Source organism: Rana temporaria, chromosome 11, assembly GCF_905171775.1.
Source record: "Rana temporaria chromosome 11, aRanTem1.1, whole genome shotgun sequence".
In the NCBI taxonomy this organism is placed as follows: Eukaryota; Metazoa; Chordata; class Amphibia; order Anura; family Ranidae; genus Rana; species Rana temporaria.
Genome location: NC_053499.1, coordinates 148,918,916 through 148,935,209, shown reverse-complemented (window position 1 = coordinate 148,935,209; position 16,294 = coordinate 148,918,916). Strand labels below are relative to the sequence as shown.

At 47.4% G+C, this 16,294-nt stretch overlaps 1 protein-coding gene across 1 annotated transcript in view; it reads left to right on the top strand.

The window, feature by feature from the left end:
* CRISPLD2 (cysteine rich secretory protein LCCL domain containing 2) overlaps positions 1-16,294 on the top strand; it is a 66,354-nt gene that overhangs the window by 12,830 nt on the left and 37,230 nt on the right. The window contains exon 2 of the mRNA XM_040329423.1: positions 5,480-5,777. Coding sequence (XP_040185357.1) covers positions 5,535-5,777 — 243 coding nt within the window. The 5' untranslated portion in view covers positions 5,480-5,534. The remainder of the gene's footprint in view (positions 1-5,479; positions 5,778-16,294) is intronic.

Below are 16,294 nucleotides of genomic sequence, written 5' to 3'. Positions count from 1 at the left end.
GCGGCTTCGGTGGTGTCCGTCTGCGGCTTCGGTGGTGTCCTCCTCGTCGGGTCCGTCTGCGGCTTCGGTGGTGTCCTCCTCGTCGGGTCCGTCTGCGGCTTCGGTGGTGTCCTCCGCGTCGGGTCCGTCTGCGGCTTCGGTGGTGTCCTCCTCGTCGGGTCCGGCGTCCGTCTGCGGCTTCGGTGGTGTCCTCCCGGCTTCTCCCGCACTGTCTCCCCGTCGAATCGCCGCTTCCCGCGCTCAGTTTGAATGCCTGCGCCGACATATACCGAGTGCAGTACCCTCGGCTACATTCGGCCAGGCTCGGCTTCGCTCGTGCTCACGCTCTGTGACGTTTATGCGTGAGCACGAGCGAAGCCGAGCCTGGCCGAATGTAGCCGAGTGTACTGCACTCGGTATATGTCGGCGCAGGCATTCAAACGGAGTGCGGGAAGCGAGTATCGGCGTATATCGCGCACCCACGATTTCCCCCTTATTTTAAGGGGAAAAAAAGTGCGCGGTATACGCCGATAAATACGGTACTTCTTAATCTCTGCTTTATTACAGGCAGTGCTAAGCACTTTACACACAGCACAATACGTCAATATTATGTTAATGTGAGTCTAAAAGGCACATCTGATTGGCTGAAGCTTGCTCATCACTTGTCCAGTCACCTATTTCCTCATTCTTCTGATGCGTGGGAGCAGGGGGCAAACGCCATCTTTAGCTTCTCCAGTCATCCTGATGGGAGTGGTGTTACTAGAGACCATCTTGAGTAAGGACTTTATTAAAGCAGTTTTCATATATATATACAAAGTAGAATATATACTTTATAGTATAGAAAAGATGCATAGAAACATGTATACACATAAGAAAATAGGCATTTTTTTTATGATTATCACATTCCTTCACAACTCTGATATGGGGAAGAAAAGCCTCGCCTTTACCAAGATGGCGGCTTTCATATAAAGACAAGTGCAGAACAAGGCATGGTAAGTCAGCGATGGGGAAGAGATCAGCTGTTTGGAGACAACGGGCAATACTGGTGACTAGCCTCGTGCCCTCTGACTGCCTTTTTTAGGGCACAGTTTTTTTAGTTCAGTTTTCTATTTAGATTTTTACAAAAAAAAAAACGTAGAAAAGTGGTGACTTTCCACAAAAGATGTTTCTGTAACCATACATACACACTCAGATTGTAATGTTTTGGATAGAAGAAGGATATTCCTGTCCACATATTATCTTATGGGGGAAATAACTCCATCTGTCTCTCTAAATATTGTGATAGTGTGAGGCCCTGCCACTGTAAAAATGTAGGCAAAAAAGACACAGGATTCGCTCTAAGGGTTAAGGCGAAGTTCCAGACTATCATTTCTGAGCAGAGAAAGCTGTGTTTTTGTCTTTCTCTGGATTCAGTAAACCTGGATTGGGGCCTGGAGCTTAAAGGTTCCAAAGTGTCTTGGGTGGGACTGCAACTTCAATCCTGTGTCCAGATTTTACTGCATGGCTTCAGCCTGTGAGAGAACACAGGTGTGCAGGGTCGTTATACTGTATACTCAAGCCTGAGGATAGCTCAGGGCTCCCATGTTGGAGACAGAAGGTCTCACCCAGGGGTCAGAGGAGCCCCAACCAGGAGTCGGAGGACAGAAGGTCTGACCCAGGGGTCAGAGGAGCCCCAGCCAGGAGTCGGGGTACAAAAGGTCTCACTCAGTGGTCAGAGGAGCCCCAGCCAGGAGTCGGAAGACAGAAAGTCTCACCCAGCAGTCAGAGGATCCACAACCAGGAGTCAGAAGACAGAAGGTCTCACCCAGAAGTCAGAGGAGCCACAACCAGGAGTCGGAGGATAGAAGGTCTCACCCAGGGGTCAAGGGAGCCCCAGCCAGGAGTCAGGGGACAAAAGGTCTCACCCAGCGGTCAGAGGAGCCCCAGCCAGGAGTCAGAAGACAGAAAGTCTCACCCAGCAGTCAGAGGATCCATAACCAGGAGTCAGAAGACAGAAGGTCTCACCCAGGAGTCAGAGGATCCATAACCAGGAGTCGGAGGACAGAAGGTCTCAACCAGGGGTCAGAGGAGCCCCAGCCAGGAGTCGGAAGACAGAAAGTCTCAACCAGGGGTCAGAGGAGCGGGAGCCCCAGCCAGGAGTCGGGGGACAAAAGGTCTCACCCAGCGGCCAGAGGTGCACCAGCCAGGAGTCGGGGGACAGAAGGTCTCACCCAGGGGTCAGAGGAGTCCCAGCCAGGAGTCAGAGGATAGAAGGTCTCACCCAGGGGTCAGAGGAGCCCCAGCCAGGAGTCGGGGGACAAAAGGTCTCACCCAGCGTTCAGAGGTGCTCCAGCCAGGTGTCGAGGGACAGAAGGTCTCACCCAGTGGTCAGAGGAGCCCCAGCCAGGAGTCGGAAGACAGAAAGTCTCACCCAGGAGTCAGAGGAGCCACAACCAGGAGTCGGAGGACAGAAGGTCTCAACCAGGAGTCAGAGGAGCGGGAGCCCCAGCCAGGAGTCGGGGGACAAAAGGTCTCACCCAGCGGTCAGAGGTGCACCAGCCAGGAGTCGGGGGACAGAAGGTCTCACCCCGGGGTCAGAGGAGCCCCAACCAGGATTCGGGGGACAAAAGGTCTCACCCAGCGTTCAGAGGTGCTCCAGCCAGGTGTCGAGGGACAGAAGGTCTCACCCATGGGTCAGAGGAGCCCCAGCCAGGAGTTGAGGGTTAGAAGGTCTCAACCAGGGGTCAGAGGTGCCCCAGCCATCAGCCAGGAGACAGGAGGTCTGGTCTTGGGAGTCAGGTCACCTTCTATCAGGGTGTCAGTAGAGCCCCTATCCAGAGGCCAGAAATGGGCCATGTAACAGGATGCTGGGACTAAAGACTAAGAAAGTCAAGTGAACCAGGAAAGCTGGGCAATGCTGATATGGGAGCCAGGGGCTCAGCATTTTCAGTTGCCTATTCATGTCGAAGGTGGAAACCCCTGTATGATGATTATATGTACTTGCCGTTAATTTAATAAAAGTCTGCCATGCACTATAATACAGTTTGGACTGGTGCAACTCATTGAGAAAAAGCATCTACCACATGAGTATAATCACCCCAACACTACAATATCTATCTATCTATCTATCTATCTATCTATCTATCTATCTATCTATCTATCTATCTATCTCGTTTTCTATCTCCAGTACCAAGCAGCAGAGCGATCCTCTCTCAGGGCAGCAGTGAGTAATTCTGTAAATATTTGGCCAGCGCTTGTCTATGTATCAAAGCTTTTGGTTGGAACATCTCGCTGTGCGTCATCTGCGGTTTGGAGATCCACAGAAAGTCATTTCTTCTTCATGCAACTCTGATCTGTTATATAAACCTCTGAGAGGCCAGATCAACCGGTGTACACCACGTACCTCCTCAGACTTCCTGTATCCTGACACCGATAGCTAAACCTGCTGCCGTCCGCACATCTCCGATATGTTGTAGGAGGTTTACACCAGATATATCCTCACTTTCCATGAGCGACGTATCAAGTGTCTCTCTTTCCCGTTGTCAACTGTTACTTTTTACGGCTTTTGTAGTTTTGAAAAGTAATTCTGCTTCCACCATTTAATCTGACTCATTTTGGTTTATCAATAAATTACAAATAAGACACAACTGGGGCTGTTAGTTACATCATCAAGAAGTGTCTTAAACTTTTCAATCAAGCCCTTAACAGAGCCTTTCTTAAAGTGGTTGTAAAGCTTTGCTTTTTTAAAAAATAACAAACATGTTATACTTACCTCCACTGTGCAGCTCGTTTTGCACAGAGTGGCCCCGATCCCCATCTTCTGGGGTCCATCGGCGGCTGTCTCGCCTCCTCCCCGCATTAGCTAACCCCTTCTGGGAAGTGCTTGCGGCATACTCCCGAGTCCTTTATCCGGCGTCCATAAGCCGCAGACTGCAGTACTCGACCCCGCCCTCCGACCCTTGCGTCATTGGAGTTGATTGACAGCAGCGCGAGCCAATGGCTGCGCTGTTATCCATCTATCCAATGAAGAGCCGAGAACAGCTGAGAACGCGGGACTTTCGAGGTCTCAGGTAAGTAAACAGGGGGTGAATCCAAAAAAAGTTCATAAAGTGTTCAATCTCCGTGCAATTCCAATATAAATCACAGGTATGTGCTGAAAATATCCCAGGAAACTGTGTCTGTTTAGAAGGATAGAAGAAAGCCTCCACCTCCTATCTCTAATCTGCTTACCGACTTAAGTGGATCCCTAATAAAAGAGATCATAAGCACATTTGGCTCATCAGCCCTGGTGTTTCTCAGACAATCCAGCAAATTGGTCTCCACCTCAGTAATCACAATGTATCTCTCCAATAGGTCACCCCACAAGTAGTGGCCCAAAAAGGAAAAAAGAAGCCAACATAGAGCAGTATTGCAATGTAAAAGGCAATTTATTAGGACATCAGTTGCACTCACATTTCAGTAGGAAAAAAATGGGCGTTTGTTTTATAATAGCCGGCCGGCTATCTCATACCGCTCGTCCTTCCGGATGGCAGTGAAGGTACACAAATGGTGACGTCAGCACGCCGCTCCTCCCTACGCCGTTTCGTCCAATAGCAGACTTCCTCCAGGGGCACGATAGGTAAGTAAACAGGGGGGCTGGGGGGCCTGCAATCGCCGAATGTTTTTTAATTTTAATGCATAGGATGCAAAAGCATGAACCTTTACAACCCCTTTAAGCGTTTTAACATTGAGGAACCCTTGAAATAACTTTCCAGACTCAAGGAACCCCTACTAATAATTTCTATGTCAAAAGTTCACATTAGTGTCATGCTCCTTACATTTGTGGTCTATGGGAAGAGCTCCCCCCCTCGCCCCTTCCTCCACAGATAACTAAAAAGTTCATAGTGGTTACTCATCTGAGATGCAGACATTGCTCAGTGCTCAAGGAACCCTTAGCATGGATGAAGGGGAGGAGAATGCAAGGGCACACCTTAATGAGAGGGCACACCTGGGCAATGCCCAGGGGCCCCAGCTGCATGGGGGGCCCCTGCATTTTCCCAAAGCAGCTGGTCCTTGAGCTCACACTGCCCCAAAATTGGGGGCCCCATGGTGGCACTGAGAGTGATTGATACACAGGGGAGACAAGCTGGTAGCGGTGCAGAGGGGCCATAGTGATGGGGAGGCATCAATCTAGCAGATATATTATATGCACAGGACAGCTTTGTTACTTTATGTATGTAGTATTTTCCCAGTGTTTCTTTGCTGTACAGAATGATTGATTAATGTAGGTAATGCGGAGCTCCACCCAAAGGGGGAAGCTTCGTTTATCTGTCTCCTTCCTTCTTGATGTCAGTTTACCTGCACTGTCTCCATTGTAGGGGCCCCAGAGCATTACTTTGCCCAGGGGCCCATGATGCTGTTAAGACGGCCCTGGTTGGTCCTACATACAGTATATATTTCACCTGTTCTGTTTTCTGGTTTTCTAGAGCTGTCGACTTGATCCACAATTCCTATACTAATTTCAATATCTTTCTGTTTTTAGAACCATACAGAGTATATATCACCCAAGTACACCTCCAGCATCCGATTTTCCAAACATGAGCTTATCGCACTCGTGGTTCCTGCCGCTGAGCGTTCTTCTCCTTGTGGATCAGTGCCATGGCCTATTCCTGCCCAACAACACCTTTTTGGAGAACTTTTTAAGCAAATACAGTAACAGCGACACTCCTCATTCCCGGAGCAAAAGGGCCATCTCCAGGTCGGATAAAGAGGAGATCCTACAACTGCACAACAAGCTACGAGGGCAGGTTCACCCATCGGCTTCCAACATGGAGTTCATGGTGAGTTGTCAGATCTGATTAACATTCTAAAACATGAATAGCTATAGCTGTATGGTTGAGCTTGCTGTCCAGTGGCATTGTTATCCTAAGACATTTGTCATAAAATTTGTGTGATTTTTTTTTGCTTTTTTGGAGTTTGATTTAGGTCATTGACCAGGCCATTATTTGGTGTTGGGGATTTAGGACTATTTTGTTTAGCTTTATCTCCAACTTGGATTTTGCTGCAAGTCCATGTTTGAAGGGGCAACCGTTTGACTGAGGGCCAGTTCACACCAGACGCAGTTCAGTTCTGTGTTTTTTTTATGCACAAAATGCATGCACAGGCCCAGTTTCAAGTAGGGCGGCGTAACTTTGTGCAGGCGTAGCGTATCTTCTTTACGCTACGCCGCCGCAACTTAGAGAGGCAAGTGCAGTATTCAAAAAGCTTACGGCGGCGTAGCGTAAATGGGCCGGCGTAAGCGCGCGTAATTCAAAGTAGTCAGGTCGTGGGCGTATTGGATTTAAATTAAGCGTGACCCCATGTAGATGCATGGCCGAACAAACGGCGCATGCGCGCGCATGCTCAGTATCACGTCGAATTTTCAAAGTAAATTACGCCCGCTCAATGCTTAGGCGACGTGAACGTAACCTACGCCCAGCCCCATTCACGGACGACTTACGCAAACGACGTAAAATACGATGCCGTTCGTACGTTTCCGACGTCCATACCTAACATGACTTACCCCTGCTTTATGAGGGGTAACTTTACGCCGGTCCGACGCCTTACGTAAACGATGTATCTTGATACGCCGGGCGCACGTACGTTCGTGAATCGGCGTATCTAGCTAATTTGCATATTCTACGCGGAAATATACGGAAGCGCCCCTAGCGGCCAGCGTAAATATGCACCCTAAGATACGACGGCGTATGAGACTTGTATCTAGGCAACTGTGAGGCGTATCTGATTCTATGAATCAGGCGCGGAGATGCGACACCTCACACTCAGAGTTACGACGGCGTATCTGGAGATACGCCGTCGTAACTCCTTTGTGAATCTGGGCCACAGTGTTTTCCATGTATTCCAATGGCTCTAGTTGGCTCTAGTTCACACCATGCAGTCAGTTTCTGCACCAGAAACTGTCCGGAAACTGACTGCATGGTGTGAGCTAGAGCCAACTAGAGCCATTGGAATACATGGAAAACACTGTGCATGCATTTTTAGTGCAGAAAAAATTTACACAAAACTGTACGGAACTGCGTCTGGTGTGAACTGGCCCAAAGCCCATGTTAGGAGCTTCCTAAATAGGCTAAAGTAACAATGAAGCCCTGTAGGCCAACTTAAAGTGGATGTAAACACACTCTCATCCTTTCTAAACTACTAAAATAGTGCTGATCTATAAGGATATAGATGCCTCCTGCATGTATCCTTACCTGTCAAATGTCTCCCCTCTGTCTGTTATGAGACCCGAAAAACTGCAGATTCTGTGGGTTGGTCTGTTATCTGGAGCTTAATGGGTGGAGTTGTGATGTCAGTAGACCCGCCCTCCTCTAGGAGAGTCAGGACGCCCACTAAAACACACTTCCTTTCTCTATCTGCAATGTAGAGAGCGTCCTGACTCTCCTGTAGCATACCCCCCAACCGTCCCGGATTCCGCGGGATCCTCCTGGAATTCTAAGTGTGTCCCGGGGTCCCGTGGACTAGACTAGATTCCCGGAAAACAGGGCCCCAGGCGCGACATTACGGGAGGCGACATTCCGTGCCTCCATGTTTGATTTCCCCTGCCATGTTTGGTGTTCGGTACCTGGCCTGTGATTGGGCGTATTGGCGTCATGTGCGTCGTGGGGCTGGCCTATCTGCGAACGTCTTGAAGTCCCGCCTCCGCACATGACCGCTATACGCCCAATCACAGTGCGGGAAATACGGATGATGGTGGTGCAGGTGGAAGGGGGTGCTGCAGGTGGATGGCGCTGGCGGGGATTCGGAACAGAGGTATTTGCACAGGTAGGAGAAACACCCCCTGCTCTACAATGCTGATCCCCGCTCCCCCCCTTGCTCAACAACTCTGATCCCCCCCGGCTAACAACTTTGATCCCCGTCCCCCCCCCGCTCAACAACCTTACCTTGACCCCCCCCCCCCCCGCTCAACAAGATGTCCCGCATTGGATTTATTAAATGTTGGGAGGTATGCTGTAGTCCAAGAGAGGGTGCAAGCACGACACTCCACACCAGGGAGAAAGCCTTGCATTACGGTGTGGAGTTACAGACAGAAGAACAGGAAGTGAGGATTTCTCAGAAGAAATAAGGACATTTAAAAGCAAAATGGAAGGATGAGGTAAGTGAAGGAGGACTGCACTAAGCTAAAGGAAGCTATTTAGGGGAAAAAAAATGTACCTTTAGAACCCCTTTAAGCCCCGGACCATTTTTGCTGGTCGAAGACCAGACCACTTTTTGCGATTCGGCACTGCGCGTCCACAATGCTGCTTCTTAAAGGGGACGTATATATACGTCCTTGTGCCTGCTCGTGCCATTCTGCCGACGTATATCTGCATGCGCCGATCAGCATGTGGTTAAGCAAAAAAATGAAAAAAAAAAAATGTCCACACATTAAAGCCAGAGGTATTAGATAGCAGTAGGACCATAGGTGTGAAGGTAAAAAAAAAGAAGAAATTTTATAAAAACTACAGCGATCCTAACCCTTCCCTATCCCATCCAAGACTAAAAGGAAAGCTTTTGATGGCTCTCCACAGCAAACAAGTCAAGAAGCTCATTTTGGACTCTACAAATTTGATGACCTTTGGGCAGGGGCGGACTGACAACTCATGGGGCCCCCTGGGCAATAGAAGATTATGGGGCCCCCTGGGCAATAGAAGATTATGGGGCCCCTGGGCTTACAGATGGCCACCACGCCAGGAGGCAGTGCAGAGGCGGGGCAGCTAAAATCTCGGGATTTTCACATCAAAAGCATGTCGGTTTCGGACATATCGGGGACAGATGTAAAAAAAACACAGATTTTTACATACTGTCCCTGGTTTTACTGAGCCTGGCAACCCTGATGGGGCCCCCTAGTGGCATGGGGCCCTCGGGCAGTGCCCGAGTGACTTAATGGTCAGTCCGCCCCTGCCTGTGGGACACCAACTCAACTTTAAAAGGCTCCTCTATAAAATATTCTTTAAATATTCAGGAAAAGTGTGAAATGAAGTGCAGTTCCAGAATCAGCTGAAGCTGCACAGATCTCTTCCTCCGCATCTTAGCCATAAGTCTTCTTTTCTAAAGAAAGCAAAACTTTGACAGATCAGCATCCAGATGGTTCTCCTTGGGCCCAGATGTTTAGCTCCCGTTTAGCCCAATCTGCTGAAAAAAGGCTCTTCTGTGTGACACTGAACAGGATCTATTCTGGTAAGCGAGGTCCCAGCAGAGCCCGGAGCGGGGCCAAAATCCTGAGCGAGGGGCTCCTGGGCCCAGAAAAGACAGCTGAGCGAAGTATTTGGCTTGGCGCGGGATATGAAAGCTCCGAGATGACATACTGTTTGCTCGCGGCCATTAGAGCCGGCAGCGTTTTATATTTGTCCTCTGCTCAATGCACTTTTCTTGCGGGAAAAACAGAAGCTTTTCTTTAAGCAGAAAGTTGGGAAGAACAAATTTAGGAAGGGCGGGATCCTTTGACTATTAATGAACCACAAAAGACGAGGAACAAGTTGGGCTGTGTAATAAAATATTAGGAACATTCAGGGGTAAATGTGGAGAGGTTTAATCTATTAGTGAACAGCGAGGATATACAGTATAAAGGATAAACCATTTATTGGCCAACCTCAACTGGCATCTGAATCGGTCCCTAATATCCTCATTTTCTAGAATTATTTGATGTTGCTTTAATCATTCTGCCAGATGAATATCAGCATTATGAATAGTGCTTTTCATTGCATTGAATTTGTTTGATTTAAATTAAGCAAACCTCCTAAAAATCTCTTCTCCCTGACATGTTTGCTGTACTGGTTGACAAGCTCTGCACTGATCTAATGCCCCCTGCTACACGGATCGATGATCTCTGCACTGATCTAATGCCCCCTGCTACACGCATTGATGATCTCTGCACTGATCTAATGCCCCCTGCTACACGGATTGATGATTTCTGCACTAATCTAATGCCCCCTGCTACACGGATTGATGATCTCTGCACTGATCTAATTCCCCCTGCTACACGGATTGATGATCTCTGCACTGATCTAATGCCCCCTGCTACACGGATTGATGATCTCTGCACTGATCTAATGCCCCCTGCTACACATATTGATGATCTCTGCACTGATCTAATGCCCCCTGCTACAGGGATTGATGATCTCTGCACTGATCTAATGCCCCCTGCTACACGGATTGATGATCTCTGCACTGATCTAATGCCCCCTGCTACACGGATTGATGATCTCTGCACTGATCTAATGCCCCCTGCTACACGGATTGTTGATCTCTGCACTGATCTAATGCCCCCTGCTACACGGTTTGATGATCTCTGCACTGATCTAATGCCCCCTGCTACACGGATTGATGATCTCTGCACTGATCTAATGCCCCCTGCTACAGGGATTGATGATCTCTGCACTGATCTAATGCCCCCTGCTACACGGATTGATGATCTCTGCACTGATCTAATGCCCCCTGCTACACGGATTGATGATCTCTGCACTGATCTAATGCCCCCTGCTACACGGATTGTTGATCTCTGCACTGATCTAATGCCCCCTGCTACACGGTTTGATGATCTCTGCACTGATCTAATGCCCCCTGCTACACGGATTGTTGATCTCTGCACTGATCTAATGCCCCCTGCTACACGGTTTGATGATCTCTGCACTGATCTAATGCCCCCTGCTACACGGACTGATGATCTCTGCACTGATCTAATGCCCCCTGCTACACGGATTATTGATCTCTGCACTGATCTAATGCCCCCTGCTACACGGATTGATGATCTCTGCACTGATCTAATGCCCCCTGCTACACGGATTGATGATCTCTGCACTGATCTAATGCCCCCTGCTACACCGATTGATGATCTCTGCACTGATCTAATGCCCCCTGCTACACCGATTGATGATCTCTGCACTGAACTTGCGTTCCCTGCTATGTTGATGGACAAGCTTAGCACTAACCTCATACTCCCTACAACACTAACTGACAAGCTCTATACTGATCTGATCCTTCCTGCTGCACTAATTGAGGAGCTCTACACTGATTTTATGTACTGATGGACAAGCTCAGCACTATCCTCATACTCCCTGCTACATTGATTGTCAAGCAAGCTGTGCACTAATTTGATCCTCCCTGCTACACTGAGTGATGAGCTCTACACTAATTTCATATTCCTCACTATGCCAATGGACAAGCTTAGCACTAACCTCATACTCCCGACTACACTGACGGACAAGATCTGCACTGATCTGATCCTCCCTGATACACTGAGTGATGAGCTCTGCATATAACTGCTATACTGATGGACTAGCTTAGCACTCCCTACTACAATGATAGACAAGCTCTGTACTGATCTGATCCATGTAATGGACAAGCCTAGCACTAACCTCATATTCCCTACTATTGTGATGGACAAGCCTAGCACTAACTTCATATTCCCTACTATTGTGATGGACAAGCCTAGCACTAACCTGATGTTCCCTACTATAGTGATGGACAAGCCTAGTACTAACCTCATATTCTCTACAATTGTTATAGACAAGCCTAGCACTAACCTCATATTCCCTACTATTGTGATGGACAAGTCTAGTACTAACCTCATATTCCCTACTATAGTGATGGACAAGCCTAGTACTAACCTCATATTCCCTACTATTGTGATGGACAAGTCTAGTACTAACCTCATATTCCCTACTATAGTGATGGACAAGCCTAGTACTAACCTCATATTCCCTACTATTGTGATGGACAAGCTTAGCACTAACCTCATATTCTCTACAATTGTTATAGACAAGCCTAGCACTAACCTGATATTCCCTACTATTGTGATGGACAAGCCTAGCACTAACCTCATATTCTCTACAATTGTTATAGACAAGCCTAGCACTAACCTCATATTCTCTACAATTGTTATAGACAAGCCTAGCACTAACCTCATATTCTCTACTATTGTGATGGACAAGCCTAGCACTAACCTCATATTCTCTACTATTGTTATAGACAAGCCTAGTACTAACCTGATATTCCCTACTATTGTGATGGACAAGCCTAGCACTAACCTCATACTCCCTACTCATTGACTGACAAGCTTTGCACTAATTTGCTCCTCCCTGAAACACTGAGTTATGAGCTATGCAATGACATCATATTACCTACTTAGTGATGGACAAGCTTAGCACTTACCTCAGATTGCCTACTTCAGTGACTGACAAGCTCTGCACTCACCTGATCCTACCTGCTATATTGAGTCATGGGCCCAGATTCAGAAAGAAGATACGACGGCGTATCTCCTGATACGCCTCCATAGCTCTGAGTCCGGCCGTCGTATCTATGCGCCTGATTCATAGAATCAGGTTACGCATAGATATCCCTAAGATCCGACAGGTGTAAGTGACTTACACCGTCGGATCTTAGGCTGCAATCTTACGCTGGCCGCTAGGTGGCACTTCCGTTTGTATACGCGAGGAATATGCAAATGAGGAGTTACGCCGATTCAGAAACGAACGACCGCCCGGCGCTTTTTTTTTTACGTCGTTTGCATACGGCTTTTTCGGGCGTATAGTTACCCCTGTTATATGCGGCGTATCCTATGTTAAGTATGGACGTCGTTCCCGGGTCGAATTTTGAATTTTTTACGTCGTTTGCATAAGTCGTTCGTTCACGTCGAAACCAATGACGTCCTAGCGACTTCATTTAGAGCAATGCACGCTGGAAAATTTGACGGACGGAGTTCGTTCGGCGCGGGACGCGCCTGATTTAAATTTTACACGCCCCCTACCCGCAGGGATTTGAATTCCGCCGGGGGATTTACGATACGCCGCCGCAAATGTACAGGCAAGTGCTTTCTGAATAAAGCACTTGTCTCAAAAACTTGCGGCGGCGGATCGTAAATGAAGATCCGCTAATCTATCTGAATCTAGCCCATGATCTCTGCGCTGACCTCATGATCTCTGCTATACTGATGGATAAGCTTAGCACTGTCCTCATAGTTGCCTTCTACACTGTCTGACAAGCTCAGTACTGATTCTATCCTCCTTTCTACACTGATTGAAAAGCCCTTCACTGACTGCATCCACCATGCTTCATGAATTGACAAGCTCTGCACTGACCTCATCCTACCTAGATTTCTAAGAGTATATAGATTTATTGCAGCTGTGCAATTCAGATTTTTTTATATAATCACTTGCAACCAGATTTAGTAGGCTTTTCACAGCGCTCCTAGACATAACTGCTACTTCTAGTCACATGACTTTGTAATGCGCAACCTCACTCCCTGGAACTGCAGAGGGCCCAGCTAGGACCGGGGGCCACTCTGCCTTGCATTTTTCTGGCTCAGAACATTTACAAAATAGGGACAGCAGCATCTAAAAAGATGTAGGGGGTTTGGCGGATAGGCCGCCTCCCCCTTAGTCACTTATTTGCTGCATTCTTCGTATTTGGCCGGAGTGTACCTTTAAATCTGACGCCACGTGTGCCCAGCATGCCACTCATGTGAAAAATTAAATCATGGCGACTGAATGATTAAAAATGTCAACTTTCCCGTAAAGTGCATGAAGCAGAACAAATCGATATAATCAACCGCGGCGCTCATTTCACTTCCAATTCTGAAGATCAAACGCTGCCGCGCCAAACTGCCAACCGCTAAAATAAACTTAACCTGCAGGGCAACCCCCGGAAAAATGCAAAACACACAACTGAATTTTCATTCCTGCCAAAACATTCATCTGTGCTGCATGACTGCATGGGATAAAAAGGGTGACACCACTATTCATGGACTGCAGTGACATCACCGCTCTCCAGATATAAGATATATTATACAGGAGTGACATCACCGCTCTCCAGATATAAGATATATTATACAGGAGTGACATCACCGCTCTCCAGATATAAGATATATTATACAGGAGTGACATCACCGCTCTCCAGATATAAGATATATTATACAGGAGTGACATCACCGCTCTCAGATATAAGATATATTATACAGGAGTGACATCACCGCTCTCCAGATATAAGATATATTATACAGGAGTGACATCACCACTCTCCAGATATAAGATATATTATACAGGAGTGACATCACCGTTCTCCAGATATAAGATATATTATAGAGGAGTGACATCACCGCTCTCCAGATATAAGATATATTATACAGGAGTGACATCACCGCTCTCCAGATATAAGATATATTATAGAGGAGTGACATCACCGCCCTCCAGATATAAGATATATTATAGAGGAGTGACATCACCGCCCTCCAGATATAAGATATATTATACAGGAGTGACATCACCACTCTCCAGATATAAGATATATTATACAGGAGTGACATCACCGCTCTCCAGATATATTATACAGGAGTGACATCACCGCCCTCCAGATATAAGATATATTATAGAGGAGTGACATCACCGCCCTCCAGATATAAGATATATTATACAGGAGTGACATCACCGCTCCCCAGATATAAGATATATTATACAGGAGTGACATCACCGCTCTCCAGATATAAGATATATTATACAGGAGTGACATCACCGCTCTCCAGATATAAATTATAACAAGCAGATTTTAGTTTGAAATTTTTCATTTGAAGAACGTTCGTTTGATTTTCTAAGTGTTAGTGATGTCAAATCGTCTTTTTATTTTTTAACGTAGTGATGAGAAAATTCGAAGGAGTAGGATGGAAATTTTTTCTCAAACAAATACATTTCTAACAGTGAATTTTTTTATTCAGCAAAATCCATTCATTCTAAAATCCAATCAGAAAGCAATGCAAATCCACTTTGCACTACAAGTGCAAACTACGGGCCAGATTCACGTAGGAAGGCGTAACTTTGTGCGGGTGTAGCGTATCCTATTTATGCTACGCCTCCACAACTTAGACGGGCAAGTGCAGTATTCACAAAGCACTTGCTCCGTAAGTTGCGGCGGCGTAGCGTAAATGGGCCGGCGTAAGCGCGCGAAATTCAAAGTAGGCTGTAGTGGGCGTGTTGTATGGTAATGCCTTGTGACCTCACGTAAATGACGCGCCTAACGAACGGCACATGCGCCGTCCGTGGACGTATGCCAGTGCGTATGTTCAAAATCACATCTCAAATAGTCAGTGCTTTCGGCGCGAACGTAACCTACGCCCAGCCCCATTCTGAATTGGCTTACACAAACAACATAAACGACGTGAAATTCAAAGGCTGTTCCGACGTCCATACTTAACATTGGCTGCGCCATCTTTTTGGTGGTTTATCTTTACGCCTGCAAAACGCCTTACGTAAACGGCGTAGCTTACTGCGACGGGCGTACGTACGTTCGTGAATAGGCGTATCTTGCTCATTTACATATTCTCGGCGTAAATCGACGTACACGCCCCTAGCGGCCAGCGTAAATATGCAGCTAAGATACGACGGCGTAGGAGACTTACGCCGGTCGTATCTTAGCAACAGAGAAGCGTATCTCAATTTGAGAATACGCTTAAAGATACGACGGCGCAGATTCGGACTTACGACGGCGTATTTACTGATACGCCATCGTAAGTCTTTGTGAATCTGCCTATACAAGTGATAAGTATACATGAAATTGCACTGAAAGTGCAGTTGCTGTAGATCCGAGGGGGACATGCAAGGAAAATAAAAAAAAAGCATTTTTGCTTGTACATGATTGGATGATAAAATCAGCAGGGCTTCCCCTCATTTTAGATCTACCCCTTTAGATTTACAGCGACTGCACCTCCAAGTGCACTTTCAGTGCAATTTCAAGTGCACTTTGTACTTGTAGTGCAAAGTGGATTCGCCTTTAGTAAACAACCCCCTATGTAATGTTGCGCACATTCCAGCAGCGCAGCGGTGTGAACGAAGCCTGAATCTTATAAGCTAAATTTTTCAAATGTCCAAAAAAGAGTTACTTTGTTTCATAAATATTGCCCCTGATCCCGAGTGTCCATTGTAATGTATAGGGATCAATCTTTCAGTGCTAATGTAAATCTGCTGTCGTCTGATTGGTCGGGAGATGAGCACAGACGAGGTGAGGTGGGGGGGGGGGGTGAGTGGTAGCAGAGGGAGTTTATTGCAGGTAACGACGCTGCCCGCAGAGGTATGAGCTGGGTGAGACTGAAGCTCATTCTAGCAGTGTGGAAAAGTACCAGGACGGGGCCGAGCTGGCAGACGCAGCCAGAATGTTTGCCACCAAAATTACAGCCTGAGGACCTCGTCTCCTGGTCCGAGGTGACCTGACGTGACTCCGCGCGCGGGATCATTCTAGGAGAGGCCGGGGTGGGCGAAGCGTTTGAACTCGTCGTACGTGAAAAGCACTCGGCGGGCCCGCGCGACCCTCTGCCAACGCCAACACATGGCCCTCT